General features: G+C 43.2%; 2 protein-coding genes across 3 annotated transcripts; one reads left to right on the top strand and one right to left on the bottom strand.

The window, feature by feature from the left end:
* Nucleotides 1-1,670: 1,670 nt before the first annotated feature.
* Nucleotides 1,671-3,477, top strand: nkl.4 (NK-lysin tandem duplicate 4). The gene is made up of 5 exons (XM_084013318.1): nucleotides 1,671-1,945; nucleotides 2,025-2,110; nucleotides 2,579-2,656; nucleotides 2,739-2,893; nucleotides 3,201-3,477. The coding sequence occupies exons 1-5, from the start codon at nucleotides 1,888-1,890 to the stop codon at nucleotides 3,280-3,282; spliced, it is 459 nt and encodes a 152-aa protein (XP_083869444.1). The 5' UTR covers nucleotides 1,671-1,887; the 3' UTR covers nucleotides 3,283-3,477.
* A 440-nt stretch (nucleotides 3,478-3,917) lies between these two features.
* tonsl (tonsoku-like, DNA repair protein) lies at nucleotides 3,918-13,213 on the bottom strand. 2 transcript variants are annotated; one of them, XM_084013317.1, is made up of 28 exons: nucleotides 12,922-13,213; nucleotides 12,729-12,824; nucleotides 12,286-12,428; nucleotides 11,923-12,106; nucleotides 11,702-11,831; nucleotides 11,392-11,563; nucleotides 11,152-11,266; nucleotides 10,911-11,062; nucleotides 10,650-10,802; nucleotides 10,342-10,467; nucleotides 9,981-10,179; nucleotides 9,834-9,889; nucleotides 9,656-9,745; nucleotides 9,398-9,470; nucleotides 9,135-9,298; nucleotides 8,600-8,723; nucleotides 8,256-8,497; nucleotides 7,541-8,027; nucleotides 7,244-7,437; nucleotides 6,981-7,087; nucleotides 6,701-6,857; nucleotides 6,534-6,612; nucleotides 6,137-6,444; nucleotides 5,563-5,734; nucleotides 5,276-5,451; nucleotides 5,084-5,157; nucleotides 4,762-4,895; nucleotides 3,918-4,464 (listed from the first exon to the last, which is right to left on the bottom strand). In XM_084013317.1, the coding sequence occupies exons 1-28, from the start codon at nucleotides 12,944-12,946 to the stop codon at nucleotides 4,265-4,267; spliced, it is 4,332 nt and encodes a 1,443-aa protein (XP_083869443.1). In that variant the 5' UTR covers nucleotides 12,947-13,213; the 3' UTR covers nucleotides 3,918-4,264. The 2 variants fall into 2 exon arrangements, with proteins under 2 accessions (XP_083869443.1, XP_083869442.1); XM_084013316.1 differs by having other exon boundaries at nucleotides 8,256-8,723.
* Between the last annotated feature and the right edge of the window lie 2,458 nt (nucleotides 13,214-15,671).

The following is a 15,671-nucleotide window of genomic DNA, read 5'->3' as shown; positions in this document are numbered from 1 at the left end:
AAATAGATGAGAACAGGAAGGGGAGGCAGGAAGCGGGGACTAAAAGCTGGGGCCCAGTCGGACAGTTTCACGCAGCCCTCGAAAGAATTTACAGGATCTGTAGGCCACCACATTTGCATTTATTCATTATTTGTTCCTCAATATCTGTGTAAATCAGAAAGCTTTATTAATCCCTCGGGAAATTGTACAGCTACAGTTGCTCCATAAGGGAAAAAAAGAGAATTGTGTGCTCATAAATTGAATAAAATAACGACACTCAAATATTGTTGAGGTAGTACATACTGTAAGTGTTATTGCACATCAGTAAGTAACTCTATTAAATGTGTGTTTAGCAACCAACAAGTGACAGATGTGGAGAGCGGTTACCACAAACCACTAGTAACTGCACACAAGTATTGATCACAGCTACACGAAATAATATCACCAAGCAAAATGTAAAGTCAAACATGCTGCTGTGCAAAAACCGGGGACACAACTGGACTCAATGCATCAATGCTTTGCTCAAAACAAATTCCAAGCTGGTGAAGCAGTGACCAAGTCAACACTTTGAGAACAATAGTCAGCAGTGCGGCTCTTCTCCTGATCACCTCAAATGAGAAAACAATTTACGCCTATTTTTATCTTACTTAAGTATTTTCTGAAGCATATTTTTAAGCCGTGGACGTTTCTGAGGTACCAGACTGAAGAGGAGGAGGATTATTAGTTCCACCTTCTTTACGATATGATGTGAGAGAGCAGGCCACCATACAGAGGAGGTGAGAAACGGACCTAGTTAAATGCCCTCTTCTTTTATTCAGACGATGCCAACATGCCACTATGTGACTCATCAACATATGACTAACATTTTCATTAAAAACATAATTCATTATCAATAAGCATGAAGTGAAACAGTTTTACCTACATCTTTCTTGAATCAGATATTCCTGGATTGCTTGAAATATACTATAAAATAGAAAAATACCCCTAAGAGTTTGACAGAGACTGCAGCATATTCTAATTATGAACTCTCACTTATAAGCTGGACTACATTCATTTTGGTATTGAAGAAGACTTGAAACTAGCAATTGAGATCATAAATGCATGTTTACAATGTTTACAGGTAATCAATCAAGTGAGAAGTGGGACCATTTTCACACAGAAATCCATGCAAATGGGTTTCTTTTAGCAACCAGATCAACTTGTGAACACTACAACTTTTTAATAACAATTTTAATAATTTTTTTTCTGCCATACTATTCTATAAAAATGTCATGAAATTGTTTGACACACTACTATGACATGTTTGATTTTTAAGTCTCTTACTTTTATTATGACATGCCATTATTACACTCTTTTTTTTAGCATACTAGTCCATGATCTCTTTGACATTTTTTATGACATACTACTAAAACAATAATCAAAGTATGAAGACAATATTTTGCTTCCAGCATCCTCGTCGAAGGTCTCGTCTCGGAGGTAGCTAAGCTGCTTCTCCAGCCTCTCCTCCAACATTTTGAAATGCAAAAAAATGGCTGCGGACTCTTCCAGATGAAAATGTATTTATTTGTAAGGAACCATGTACAACATTAAACAGAAATGTCACCATTTGATGCAAAGTTAGATTGAAGATACATTTCATCTGCAGTCCTCACATTTTTGTTTCAAATTACATGTGACAGATTTTTGTTTGCACCACAGACCAGCACAATGTTTTCTCTCACATTTAAGAGTACATTGACTGGAAAAGAAATGAGTGGGTGATGCGACGGTGGTCGAAACAAACCCACCGAAACTGCCCGTGCGGTTTGAATTTCTGTCTGTGGGGGTTTGCAGGTGGAGTGAGAAGCCCCTCACTTGAGTATAAAAAGTGTGCTATCCGCCAGAAACGCACTCAGACATCACAGCTCAATGTCAGCGATGGCGACATCTTCAGTCCTCCTACTGTGCGTTCTGGTGGCGTGTTCAGGTGTGTTTTCTGATTGTATAACATTGTCTTCATCATGTTAACTGTTCTTCAATTTGTTTATTTGTTGATCTCTTCACAGTCTGGACTGTCAACGGGAGAAGCTTCGAGGTCAGCATCGATGATCAGAAGCCGGTGGAAGTGGAAATATCTGTAGAAGCTGGCAAGGTAACGTGGCAACTCCAAACACTTTGATAGTCTGGCATCCATCTTCAAATATCAAATGATAAAATAGGAGATGATTTGCATTCCATTGCAATTAAAAGTATAGAAGCAGAAGTTGTAGTTCCCATGTATTATTATTTTTATACATTTCATTCTAAGATTGTTAATCCTTATGCATCATTGTGTCAGCAGTAACTACTTTTTATACCCCCCATTTAAAGCAGATTAAGGACATTTTTAACCGTATGACTTATAACAACAATTTCTTGAAGAACTATTGTATTATACTAATTCATAATAATTCATTTTATTTAGAGGCCACATTTAAATGACCCCAATATGCACTTACAACTACGTTTCTGATGAATCCATTTATTAATTGTTTATCTACTGCTTATTTAATGCTTTTCCATCACATGTCGAGTCACCCCTTTGCTCAGAATAAAAAATATGCATCACTTTCACCCGCAGCTTCCAGGTTTGTGCTGGGCGTGCAAGTGGGCGTTGAACAAGGTGAAGAAAACTGTCGGACGCAACGCCACGGCAGAGGTAATATGAGAAACGATGGCGAAAAATGATCACGTTGTGCACAAATGTCGTGAGCAATAATGATGACTTTGAACTCTCACAGAGTCTGACGGCGAAGTTGAAGTCCGTCTGCGACAAAATTGGCCTCTTAAAATCTTTGTGCCGCACGTTTGTGAGGAAGCACTTGGCAGAATTAGTCGAGGAGCTCACCACCGACGACGGCGTGAGGACGATCTGTGTCAACACTGGAGCCTGCAAGTGAGCTACACATATTAATAGATCAATAACAATAACTGGTGGTATATTCATACAACTGCAAAAGGGGTCTTTCTGCATAATGAGTACTTAATACTTTGTTCTGTAAGCAAAAATTTCAATGCAGGATTTTTACTTGTAATATTTTCACAATACATTTACTTAAAGGGGACAGACGGCATGAGAAAAATATGGGTTTTGAACATTAAGCATAAAAGCAGGAACTTCAAATGTCCCCTTTAAGTAAATCATTTTAATAGATCTTCAACCAATCACTCATCATACTGTTGTTCTGATGTGCTCTCTTTAGGCCGAAGGAGCTGTTGGGCGTGTTGTTTTATCCAACAGAGGAGGAGGAGGAGGAGTCAGTTGGATTTGACAAATATCTCTAAAGTTATAATAATCACTCAATTTGAAAGAACATAACCCACAAGTGTTATGATCAAGAATCTCTTTTAGCTTTATTTCTGTTTGTGCAATTACTTTGTGTTGCACGATGTCTTGCACCTTTTACTTTGCAATGTCTGTAATTTCAATCCATGTCTGCATCTATCCACAAATTATATCAATAAACGTTTGCAATTCAAGTTTTATGAATATTCTTCACTCCACTCCACTTTTACACTTTTAAACAGCAATGGCAACTGTAAAATGCATTCAATACCTAGATTGCATTTGATTTTATTAGTAAATAAGAAGTAAGACCAGGGATACATTTAAACTGCACCTTGTTGCATCTGGTTTGTGTGCGTTTAGGTTTTAAGGGCAACCAAAACAAAAGAAATAAATAGCAACCGCTGCACCTCCTTGACAGGATGAAAACCATGCTTCCAGCAAAGCATTGAGGAGAAAAAAAGGGTACTGCAAGGTATTTGCACTTGGTGTGAAATGGGTGGCGGTTATAGACGTGTGAATGACTCACTGAACTATAGTACACTGCCGGTGACTTAAGACCCTCTAAACCTGGCTTTGGTGGTGATATGTCTATAGAAACGAGGAAGAATCTCTTCATAGAAAGGCAAAAAAAAAAAAGTGAGTCACTTTTAATTGTTTTTTCATATCAAAGCATACAATCATTCAGTAGGCGCATCATGACACAATCACACTGTTGCTGACATAACAGACTTTCACAGATCCACATAAATAAGGCGTACAAAAAAAGAAACATACAAGTCATGTATACAGAATGTCCGTGGATGCCATGTCACTGGCAAACTCCTTCCGAAGATTTAAGTGTGCAGGCTCAAGCGACCACTGCTCCCTGAATTGCACCCTGATTATAAAGGTTAATGAGTTCACGTGGCTCAAAACTCAGCGCCGACGATAAATGATCTGCCATCGTCTCTCAGGCCCGTTTAAGTTGTTGTCCCCTCTTCATGAAGAGGCGGCAGCAGAGAGCAGACACTTACTGTTTCGGTCGACGAAGCGTCCGTGCGACGGACCGGTGTCCCAGCTCTGCGTTAAGGCCTGCCGGTCCAGCTTGTTGAGTCCCTGAGAGCAAAGACGGAGATCCTTGACCAGCTCTGACAGACCATCCAGACCGCCGCTGTCCCAGGGGCCAGACACCTCACAACCTGCGGGGGAAGGAACCAGCAGCTTATTTTGGCTGTGATGGGAATGCATGGAGTATATGGGGACATTTTCTGTTTCAGTACTGAGAACACTACAGTGGAATAAAGCTCATATTGGGTTTAAAAACATCACTGGTTTCTGGCTTTTAAATATGTAGTGGCAATGTTAGGTCCAAACATGTACCAATGAAGGACATCTTACTTTTAGGCAAGTTATACTTAATACTTTTCTCACATTAAGTATAATAATAATGGTGAAGATGGTGAATGTGCACCTGTGACCCATATGCACACACATACCTTGAAGGTTTAGAAGGGTCAAAGGTCGACAAGCCTCTCGGAGTGAGATCAGGACGCTGTGAAGTCCTGCCGAGGTCACAGACGGATTTCCTGACAGGTTCAGACTCACCAGAGTCGGACATGAAGGCAAGCATCTGAAAGCAAAGAGATTTCTTTGAGAAACCGATGACTGCAGAACCTCGGAAATCCCAAATCAGAGATATATATGCTCACAGAGCTTTGGTAGTATGCTTTGAAGAAATCTTTACAACATAACAATGATAGAAATATGATTATTGTTATAATTAAGAGTAAGATGATGCATGCTCTCACAGACACTCACCTGGCCAAGTTGGCTACACTGCTGTCCGTCAACCCGTTTCCTGCCAGACTCAGGTGGGTCAGTGGACACTCGTTCTACGAGCAACAACGAAAGCTTTGATTTATTTGTACTCTACTAGAAATTACACTTAAAAAGTTCTCAAACAATCCACACATTAATGATACTTCTGATGATTTTTTTGTGTGTGTGTACCTGCGACAGGATTTTTGTGAGGTGTTCCAGTGCCAGGTAATCAGCAGGTCCTCTGTGGACAGCAGACAGGTCCAGGTGTGTGAGACAGTGGAGAGGCAGAGTCTTCAACACTAGCTCAAAGCCAGTGGAGCCCAGTGCATTGTGGGATAGACATACTGATTTGAGGTGGCCCGTTCCTGAAAGAACAAAATATATTCATTTACTTATCTAGAAAGTCGTTTTAAAAACATCTTTTTAAGCGCTGAAGTAGATTTTATGTTGGATCCTGATGCAGACCAGCCAGTCACCTGTCAGAGCGTTGGCGAGCAGCAGGCGATGCTGCTGCAGGAAGCGAGCGGTGAGGCCACAGGCCTGCAGAGACAGCTTGGCTAACAGAGGGCAGCAGGACAGCAGACAGGACAGGGTCTCAGACACACCGTCGCCAAGCTGGTTCACGCTGAGGTCCAGCTCCTCCAGGCACTGTGACGGGAAACGACCATAAGCAGTAGTCTTTCTCAGACGTGATGGAAACATGTACGTGAGGTTTGAGAGGTGTGATGATGGTTGTTTCGATGGTGTGGTTTGTGACAATTCAACACTGGGAGGGGCTGTGATCTCAGTGCGTAGTCACGCTCACCAAGTGACAGTTTACACAAATAAACACAAAAACATTTCCTAGAAGTACTCAATCCAGCAGCAGTATGTCTTTCTGTGAACAGTTTTATGTGGGAGTTTTGGAAATAGGATTTTATATTGTGGCTTTGATGGAGGCAAAATCACGCTTTAAAAACTACCAGTTATGGGGAATCAAATTATCTTCAAATTAAAACACTGACGACAGCAGGTGAAATAAAATCAGACTCATCCAGCTCGGCTCTTTACCGGAAACGCAGGGTGGCTCTGTCCCTGTAAAGCCTTTACTGCCTTCTCCAGCCCTTCCCCTGTGATGCCGTTGGCAGAAATGTCCAGCAGACGAAGTCGAGGCATGGTGATCGTGGTGGCGACCAGTTCGGGGAGAAGGTTGTCCTGGAAACGGTTGCCGGATATACGCAGCTCGACGAGGCTCGCTTGCAGTTTCAGGGCGCGGAGGAGCGGGTTGAGGGAGGAGGGCCCCAAGCTGAGGCCGCAGACCGACACGGAGGAGCTCCCATCCTGTGCCTCGCACAGTCGGGTGACATGCTTGTTCTCATCTGCACGGAGACAAGCGTGTCAAAATGTGTATGTGTGCATTTGTGTGTGTGTGTGTGTGTGTGTGTGTGTGTGTTTGTGGGTTGCTCACCCACTGCCAGACTGTTACAGGCCTTCTTGTAGCGCTCAGGAAGAGGAGGAAGATCCCAGGAGCAAACTTCAGCCAGAACCTACAAAAACACACATTTATCCTGTATGCCCTGATAGAAATAAGTATATATTTAAAAAAAAAGATGATTTTCTTCAATCTAGCTGCACCTCTTCGTTAGTGTGCAGGACAGCCAGCAGCAGGTCCTGCGGGGAGAGCAGAGCACCTTCCTTCTGCAGAGACAGGCGAGGCAGGAGGCCACATTTCTGGTAGTAACGCTGAGCGGCCTGCTCACACAGCCATGACACAGTGCAGGAGTCCGCCTCACTGCAACACAGTGGAATGATTACATGGATAAAAACAGTCAAACTGTCAATGGGTCAATGTTAAATCCAAAAATCACTGCACAATCATTCATTTATATGTAAAAAGTGACATATGTACACCAACCTTTGTAGAACTGGGATGAGGAAAACGTCTTCCAGAACTCTGACCCTCACTCTGATCGGTGGAGGCAGCGATCTCGTCATGGGAGTGGCAACACTTTGAGCTGGATGCTGAAATAAATAACAAACACATAAGCAAAACTGATTGGCTTCTTAAAAAGGGAACTGCAGCAAAATCGTGAAATTAGATCAGGACTAGGACAAGAGAGAAGACTCCATCTCTTACTCCTCAGAATAAAGGCTATGATCCAGAGATGTATTTCTCACCTGCACATATATTTGAAGAGGCGGTGGGGTTTCTGGCCTCGTGTCCTCATCGTCTGTAAATACGGGACTGTGTGACCTGTTGACCTCTCGCCTGCCCAATCTGACCATTCCTGGCATCTGAGTCATTTTGACCTGGTGAGGCTTCTGAGAGCTATTCTTTTTCAGGGGGAGACTCCTACTGGAGGACGCGGGAACTGCAGAACATGACAGACGAGAGAAGCATAACAAAGAAAGGAATAAAACAAGCGAATGCGTGTGGAGTAAAAATAAAATGAGACCAAATATTCAAGTCGTTACCTCTGCACGCCGTGTCGGAGTTTAAGAGCCTGTTTTGACTTCTTGCTGTTGAAGACAAAGCGGTGTCGTCCGGTCTCATCCCATCCTGCTCCACTCGAAGCCTCCTCTTCTTCTTTGGCTGGATTGCCCCCATGTCATCCTCCAGCCAGTCATCAGCCAGACACTCCTCCTCAGGAACCAGGGCTGATTTGCTGCTGGATGAAACGGCTGGTGTGCTGGAGAACTGAGGCTGTGAGAGACCCTGGAGAAGGGATTTGGCGCTGCCTAAGCTTCGAATGGCACTGTGGTACTCCTCTCGGGCAAAGACAGACGGAGCAGGAGCCTCCCTGAGACCCTCTCGCCCCGAGTTGGGGATCGGGTTGGTTTCCCTGTTTGTGGGGTCTTCCTTTTGAGTTGGGGCTGCTGGGAAACTGTATCTAGGGCGGACGGGTCGTAGAGGACTGACCTGGCAGTCAGCCTCGCTGTCGTCTGAGGAGCTGTTGTTATTCTAAGGAATACATACACCCACTTTTATGTTAAAAGGTATATCAAAAGTCTCCAGAAATCTCACACTCAGCTACAAAAACATGATAGTAAAAGGTGGTTTTCCCGACATATAAATAAGCATGCCCAATGACAGCTGGGATCGGCTCCAGCCCCCCCGTGACCCTAAATACAGGATAAGCGGTAGAAAATGGATGGATGGATGGATAAATAAGCATCTGGCAGACGTTACCCCATACAAGACAGCAGCCTCGGTTCCTCTGGCTCTGCGCTGCTGCGTGGAGCCGGTGCTCTGCCACCGTTTGGGGCTGGCAGGTACTGCTTTCACCTCTGTGTTTCTGCTGGTTCGGGACCAGTCTTGGCCAGAGGAACAGGCGCCTTCAGAGGACAACAGTGGCTCGGACATCTCCGCATCAAACAGCTGGCTGTCCTGCAGGGCATCGAAAGGCTTGGCTTGAGCCTGAGCAGCAGGCACTGTGTTAGACAGATAAGTGGAGAGGGGGGAAACACAGTGTCTGAAAGGATATTCAAAAGGTGAACCAAGGCGAAACTGTTGTGATGACGTGAAGGCCTCACCTCCTCCTGCAAGCGCCCTCCTCAGCAGCCTCTCTGTAGTGATGCACTCCTGCTTGGTTTCCTGGTCCAACTCCCTTCTGTACGTCTTCTTCCACTGGTGCAGGGTGTCCATGGCGGTCTCGCCCTGACAGAGGACGGTGACAGCATGAGACAGATCCACACAACACAGGCCTGATTTTAATATTCCCAGTCAGTGATTTTAACCACATCTGGAGTGAAGGCATGAAGAGAGAAGCTCAGGGAACAACACAAACAGAGGGAAACTGACTCTGAATGTCTTATGGAGAACTTTTAACATATTAAGGATTTCTTCTCTGAAAATTATAACTTTTATGGATACATGAATTATGTCTATGCTATAAATAATAGGAAAGATTCAAACCATGGAGCAAATTACACTGAATCCATTATGCTCTACATGTATTTAACACTGTAGAATATAATATATTCAGAAATATAGACTTAAGCAGTTTGCACCCGTCTGTGAATTATACCTAAAAAAGGGGAAAAAAAGAGGCTACATTGCCACACACACCTTGGAGTTGCGTTGGGTGACAGACGCCCCTCGTTCCACCAAGAGTCTTGCAACTTTTAAATTGCCGCAACAGAGGGCGTCGTGGAGAGGTGTCACTCCTTCACACGAGGGACCGCCAGGATCGTTGATGTTAGCGCCATGCTCCAGAAGCACGGCTACGAGATCTGTACGAGAGAAAGAGGATGTGAGAGGGTTTAAAAAAAAGGTTTTTGTAAAAGCAACATGAAATCAATGTTAAATACAGTTAATGTGAAATTGGTTACCATAGTGACCGTGGTTGCAGGCCTCATGAAGTGGAGTCCAGCCACAATAATCTCTGGGGTTCACTGGATGGCCCTGACATAAACACAAGCAGACAATCCATTTAACTATTTCATATTTTTGTGGAGGAAATATTTAACAAGACTTTTCGGTCATCTCTCAGACCGCCATTGCACGTTTGATTTGACTTCTTTTTGACCACGTCTCCAATAAGAAAGAAAAACTGTATTATTTCTTAAGATTATGACTCATTTTCTCACCTGTTCCACCAGATACTGGACCTGCTTCAGGTTTCCGTCTATACATGCTCTGTGCAGAGTCGTCTCTCCCTTCTCGTTCCTCCTGTTCCACTAAAGCAGATGCAAAAAGAGCAGAGGGTCACACACAGAAGATGGAAGTCGTGGATTACGAATATGAGATGAGTGATATATGACCCACCCTTCCGGTCTTCCTCCGCCCTGATACCATCTTGTCATAACCCTCCAAATCATCATCTAGGAAACATATGAAAAAGCCATATGAAACATAAAACAACTTTGGGAGAATTTGTCGTGAGATGTAAGCGGAGCTGAATGCCATTTCTACCCGAGTCAGAGAGAACGACATCACTGTCATCCAGGGGCTCGCTGTTGTCCATCTCCTCCTCTTCATCGTCCTCGCCATCACTCCCATCTGGACTCCAGCCCTCGGCAGCACACAGCTCCCGCAGCCTCGCCTCAGTGTCTTCCGTCTTTGATGAGCCGTGTCGTCTCTGGGACGCCAGCCAGAGCCTCAGCACGCGTTTCTGGAGGAGAGACGCGTTTAAACGTGGCATCTGTTTTTAAACCCCTTGGCAAAGCAATCTTCTTCATCGTAGTGTATGGATATGCAGCTCTATAAATCCAGTTGAACTTTTTTTATTATCCAATTAATCCCCCCAAACTTTCAGCTACGCCTGCCAGCTCACCTGCAGTCTGGTGCGGCCAGATTTCTGAGCGCCATGTGAGGCTGCGCTGTAGCTGTTGTCTATGTCTGCGAAGGCACAGCCACTCTCCTCCTGAGCTGTTGCGATGTTCAGCCAAGTAGTGCACTCCTGACACACGGACAAGTGATTACATTACATGCAAAATGTATTATTAGTATATATATTATACTTAAAACATATTATATATTAAACATAGGTGATCTCCCACAATCATAAAGGTGATTTCTTCTTACCTATACCATAATATCACTATGGTGATAGAAAAGAGAGGTGAATATACACATGTATACCTCAGTAGAGCTGCCCTGTCGTAAAGCCAGCTCCTGTCTGTAGTGCTCCACTGCCTTGCTGTGCTGTCTCAGGTCTGTGTAGGTTACAGCCAGAGACACGTGGATGACAGCCAGCTCCCTGGCAGGCTTTCCCAACGCTTCAGCGCCCTTTAACTGCAACACATAGCCAACAAAGCTTAACATAATTCATTAGAATATGTGAATGAACTCAACAAAGAGACGTTCAAATGCAGCGAAATGTGAACATTTAATAATATTAACCTGAGCTTGGTATGCATCCAGAGCTTTGCTGTGACAGCCAACCTTACAGTAAAGGTCTCCAAGCTGCTCCGCCAGCCCCACAGACTGATGGGAGGTCAGCCTTTTGCCCTGATCCTCCCCCAACTTTTCCTCCAATTTACAGCCCTGATCGGCTAGAAAATTCAAACAAATCATGGCATGAACTCAGCTATCAATACACGACAACGAAACTGGGTGGTTAGAAACAAACTGGCTCTTTCACCATATTTGAACGCTTTCTTCACTGCCTGCCCGTCCAGTGTCTGCTGGGAACCGAGGGAGACTGCTTTCTTCAGAGATCGCCTCGCTGCTACAAAATCAGCCAGAGACAGCTGCACCTGTGGATCATGTTATGACGACGCACTGATTACAAAATGTACAGCCACTGTAACAGACGATGGGTTGGTTGGTTGAATGCATTTCGACTATTTTTGCTCCAGCCTCCCCAATAGTGAGTTTATACCTTGCCGATGCAGTGAAAGCACTCGCTCTCACCGAACTTGTCTTTCATCTTCCTTGCACACTCTTTGGCCTGTTCAAGGCAGCGCACAGCATTCGAATGTTGACCGCGACGGAAGGAAATGTTGCCCAGGTTGAAGTTTGCGCGGTAGAGATCCTCCAGCAGCTGACTCCTCCTTTACAGGATAAGAATGAAGCACAATGGTCATCTTTTTATAGATACTTACTGTAAATCCTTCTCAGTGAAGAATAAGAACACATATTAAATCTTCCTCCCCAAGTTTTGACATTATTGTAGTTTAGGATGTTCTTACTCTGCAATAAAGACGCTTCGTCTGATGAACTCGTTGCAACGGTTGGGCTCCCCCAGATGATCACAGACCAGACCGAGATTGAGGAAGAGACGTGCCTTCATCTCGCTGATCTCTCGCCCTGGCAGAGTCCCTGGATGTAAGAGAAAAAATGTTAGTATAGGCACAACATCATTTAATATGCTACATAAAAACCCTGCAGGTACAAAAAAAGCAGTGCTGACCTTCTAGACGGTCATCCACAATAGCCAGGCTTTTCCTGAAGGCATCCTCTGCTTGCTCCAAACTCTTCCTCGATTGGTCCGATTCAAAACGGAAGAGATAGGTTCGACCAATAGTGGCCAGCGCCCTTTGCTCCTCGGCATGATCCCTGACGGAGCGAGCAAGATCCAGGTGACATCGCTGGTGCTGAAGGAGAGAAAATACGTACCAGTTAGATGCTTTGTTAATGCCCTTGGAGGGTAATAAGGGCCTGCATGTTGCCCGCTACGTTTGTATCACTTTAGTACTGATGTAAGAATTGGATTAATAGCCACTAGGGATGGGATGATACAGGCATTTTTGAATAAAGCAGAGCTACTACTCACTTTCAAAGCAGCACCAATGTCTCCCATTTCGGCGTAGCACTCTCCTATCTTACGGTTGGCCACGGCTCTTCCGATCACGTCGTTTAGCACCTCGGAGAGAGACAACTCCTGCTGGTGCTCCCTTATGGCAGCCTCATAATCACCTGAGAGTCATAAAAAGAGATATTACTGGAAACCAGATGGGTTTTTGCATTAAGAGACAGGGAAATGATTGTAGACTTGCAGGGATTAGGACTATAAAAGTGTGTATATTTCATAAATATGATGAGTAACTATGTATAATCTGCATGATCTAGACACATTTCTGCTATAAATTAGAAAACGTCAGATCCCTGCTTACGTCACATCCGTATGCCTGTATTGTATGTGATGAATGCCATCTAAACAGAGTCATTTTACTGCACTATATTATTATTAATATTGTTGAATTATAAACCGCTTACCGCTTCTGGACAGCAGTTCTCCGAGCTGATTACAGATGTTTCCTTCCTCCTTCAGGTTGTTATTGTTCTGCGCTTTGCTCTTCGCTTTCTGCAGCTCTGTCATTCCATCAACAGCGTCAACAATCAAACGAAAAAGGTGGATCAGCAAACACCTCACGACTCGCAAACACCGTACAAGTGGATCGATACTTACGTTTTATCTCCCGTGAGGAGCTCATCTTGATCCAGCAGCGAGGGTAGTAGTCGGCTACGTTAGGTGACGACAACGCAGCGATCCTCACGTTAGCTTAGCGCTAGCCGGACCAAACGAAACTGCCAAACCATAACATGAACAAATAAACACCCCTAAATGTACTTAATTTCCACTGATGCGCGTCTTTGCTCGTCCATTAACGTCCTCGCTGTCACTGACGTATCCGATCGTGTTCAGTACATCAGCAAATACCGCTACCAAGTAAACACTACATATTTTTCGCTTTAGCCGCTGTAAACTTTACAGCGAATGCCCCGCCAGTATCGCGCGCCAGCCAATGACTTGACAGCGCTATTTTAAGGTAGTTTTCCCTGAGAGTTGTCTGTCAGGAGCAAATCCCGCCTCTCTCACTACGATTAAAAGGTCGTGTGTTGCACACTGCCTTAAACACGTATATCCTGCAATAATCAGCGCCTAAACATAACGTATGTGATTTATTAACGAAGTACAGCATGTCAACAGAATATGCCCGCTGGTCTGACAGACTAAACTTAGGGCAAAAAGTATAAATATATTAAGGCCGTTCATTGGTTAACGCAGAGGATGACGTAGTTCTAAATAAGAACAAACTGAGCGAAGAAAGCTTGAAGCTTTTTGCTACATTTTGACAACTAGCGATTGTCTATGAACTCAAATCCAACACACAACGCTATAATACAGAACTATAGGAGTGTGTTAAAGCTGTGAGGGGGAAACAACTTGTACAGAAGTAACAAATGGTGCAGGAGCTCAAGCTGATGAGTGACTGGTGTTTCCTGCTCTGACGCCACTGCATGGGCCAAGTCAGGTCAGTCAGGTCAAAAGGGCAATAGAGGTAAGAGTCCTTTTACATCCTGAGAAAGTTTTGAATGAAGTTATTACATTGAAACCCAATGTCACATTGGCGCGTTGGTCTACTGTCTTTCAAATATTGATATCAAGAGTGAATGCAATTGTAATAATTTGGTTTTCATCGCCAACTAGTGGTAACAGCATGACATTTCCATTCACCCTGTGAAGCTGATTTTGGTCACAAGTACAGTAGACCAGGGGTTCTTTCAGCCCAAGACCCCCAAAATAACAGTGCCAGAGACTGGCGACCCCCAATGTCCCCGGAGGTGTCTGAAACATAAGAATGCATGGATTAATAGGCGTATCCAACCACGGGCATAACGACAACACAAAAGAACAGAACAGCCTGACAACCGGGTCATTCCGTGTCATTTCATCAAATTTCTGAAAATCTTCCCACCTGACCATCTCAGAATGTCCTGAAAAAATTCAAGTACAAAGACACACTTGTTAATAGGACAAATCCAAAATATTAGGTCTCTACTGTCAATAGTTTTCTCATGAAACATCATTGAATGAAGGGTAGTTTAGACGGTTTTTGGCATCATACTCTGAAAAGCCATTTTTAAACAGCAATATCTGGAAAACTATCTCACCTGTGGCCTTCAAAATTTTTACAGAGTATATCTGTTACTAATAGCCTCCAGACATTTAATATCAGGGATGTAGCTCAATGATAACCTAGTATGGTAGGTACTTAAAATTAGGCTTTTTGAAATAAAGTAGTACATTTGAAGAGTGGCTGAGCTCCCATTTTTGCAGATAAAAGACTTCTATCACTTCTGCCTCTATCTCTGGTGTTAGCTTAAACATTCTACAAAATATGGTTTCTCTCAGATGATTAGTTTCACAGATATTAAGGCTCAAAAATGGAAGTAAACACATCTTTGCCCAACTTCAGAGTCATATTCCAAAAAACTGACAACACGTATCAGGTCCAAACTTACTTTTTTTTAAAGATCATATTCTTGTTAAAATCATATTTAAAAATTGGGAGGGTGTTTTGCCTCAATTTGTCGCAGTGATTTTTTAAAATCCTGATATTGGTGGGGTTTTTGTGGCCGTTTTTGGTACTGCATGTCTTATTATCCTACAAGTAAACATCACAGCAGGGCAATTCAAATGTGTTTTTAACCATTTACCAAAGACTTACATGTGACTAAATGCTACTGATAAATTTAGCCTCACGAAAACATTAAAATGTAGCACAGTTGTAGTTACAGAGGCAATAAGTCCTTGAATGTGAGTTGAACATGCTGAAAGCAGCTTTTAATGTCTTATGAACAAATATAGCATAATATTGAAGACTGTACATTTTGTCATACTTTAAGTATATAAATTACACAACCAAATCAAATAATAATCTTAATTTGAGCATAAGATTTTACATTACAGTACAAAGTCTCCAAAGTTTGATATTGAATAACAGTTTGTCTCTATGCTCACTATGAGACAATAAGTGAGTTATGATCAGAAATGGTGTATAGGAAGTATCAGAGATGTTTCAGATGAAGATGTACTGGTTCAGTTCATGCACCCACATGGCCCTGCCAAGAGTTTCTACTGGCCAAGAAGAGAAGATGTGCAATGTTCCACTGCAGCATAGAATTGCAAGATTTGACGTTCCCTCTACAGTAACTGGGTGCATGTATGCCATCAAAAAAGATGAGCACAACAGAGCAGAGATGTACATTAGACAATTTGTAAAGTGACTGCCAAATTAATGAATGTGACAAAGGAATTGGATCTAAAAGATGAAAAATGTGTGATCCCTCACAGTGAGCATAGAGACAAACTGTTATTCAATATCAAACTTTGGAGACTTTTGTACTGTAATGTAAAATCTTATGCTCAAATAA

This window comes from Eutrigla gurnardus, assembly GCF_963514095.1.
Source record: "Eutrigla gurnardus genome assembly, chromosome: 7".
Lineage (NCBI taxonomy): Eukaryota > Metazoa > Chordata > Actinopteri > Perciformes > Triglidae > Eutrigla > Eutrigla gurnardus.
Note: the sequence above shows the minus strand (reverse complement) of the source record. Positions and strands in the feature narration are given on the sequence as shown.

What these genes read in the sequence shown, in the direction of transcription:
- nkl.4 (XM_084013318.1), top strand. Translation starts at nt 1,888, where the DNA reads ATGTCAGCGATGGCGACATCTTCAGTCCTCCTACTGTGCGTTCTGGTG. An exon ending in CGTTCTGGTGGCGTGTTCAG is followed by an intron (nt 1,946 to 2,024) that starts GTGTGTTTTCTG and finishes ATCTCTTCACAG; the next exon opens with TCTGGACTGTCAACGGGAGA. An exon ending in TATCTGTAGAAGCTGGCAAG is followed by an intron (nt 2,111 to 2,578) that starts GTAACGTGGCAA and finishes TTTCACCCGCAG; the next exon opens with CTTCCAGGTTTGTGCTGGGC.
- tonsl (XM_084013316.1), bottom strand. Translation starts at nt 12,946, where the DNA reads ATGAGCTCCTCACGGGAGATAAAAC. An exon ending in TGTGGATGACCGTCTAGAAG is followed by an intron (nt 11,832 to 11,922) that starts GTCAGCACTGCT and finishes TCTTACATCCAG; the next exon opens with GGACTCTGCCAGGGCGAGAG. An exon ending in AGGCTGCTGTCTTGTATGGG is followed by an intron (nt 8,028 to 8,255) that starts GTAACGTCTGCC and finishes TGTATTCCTTAG; the next exon opens with AATAACAACAGCTCCTCAGA.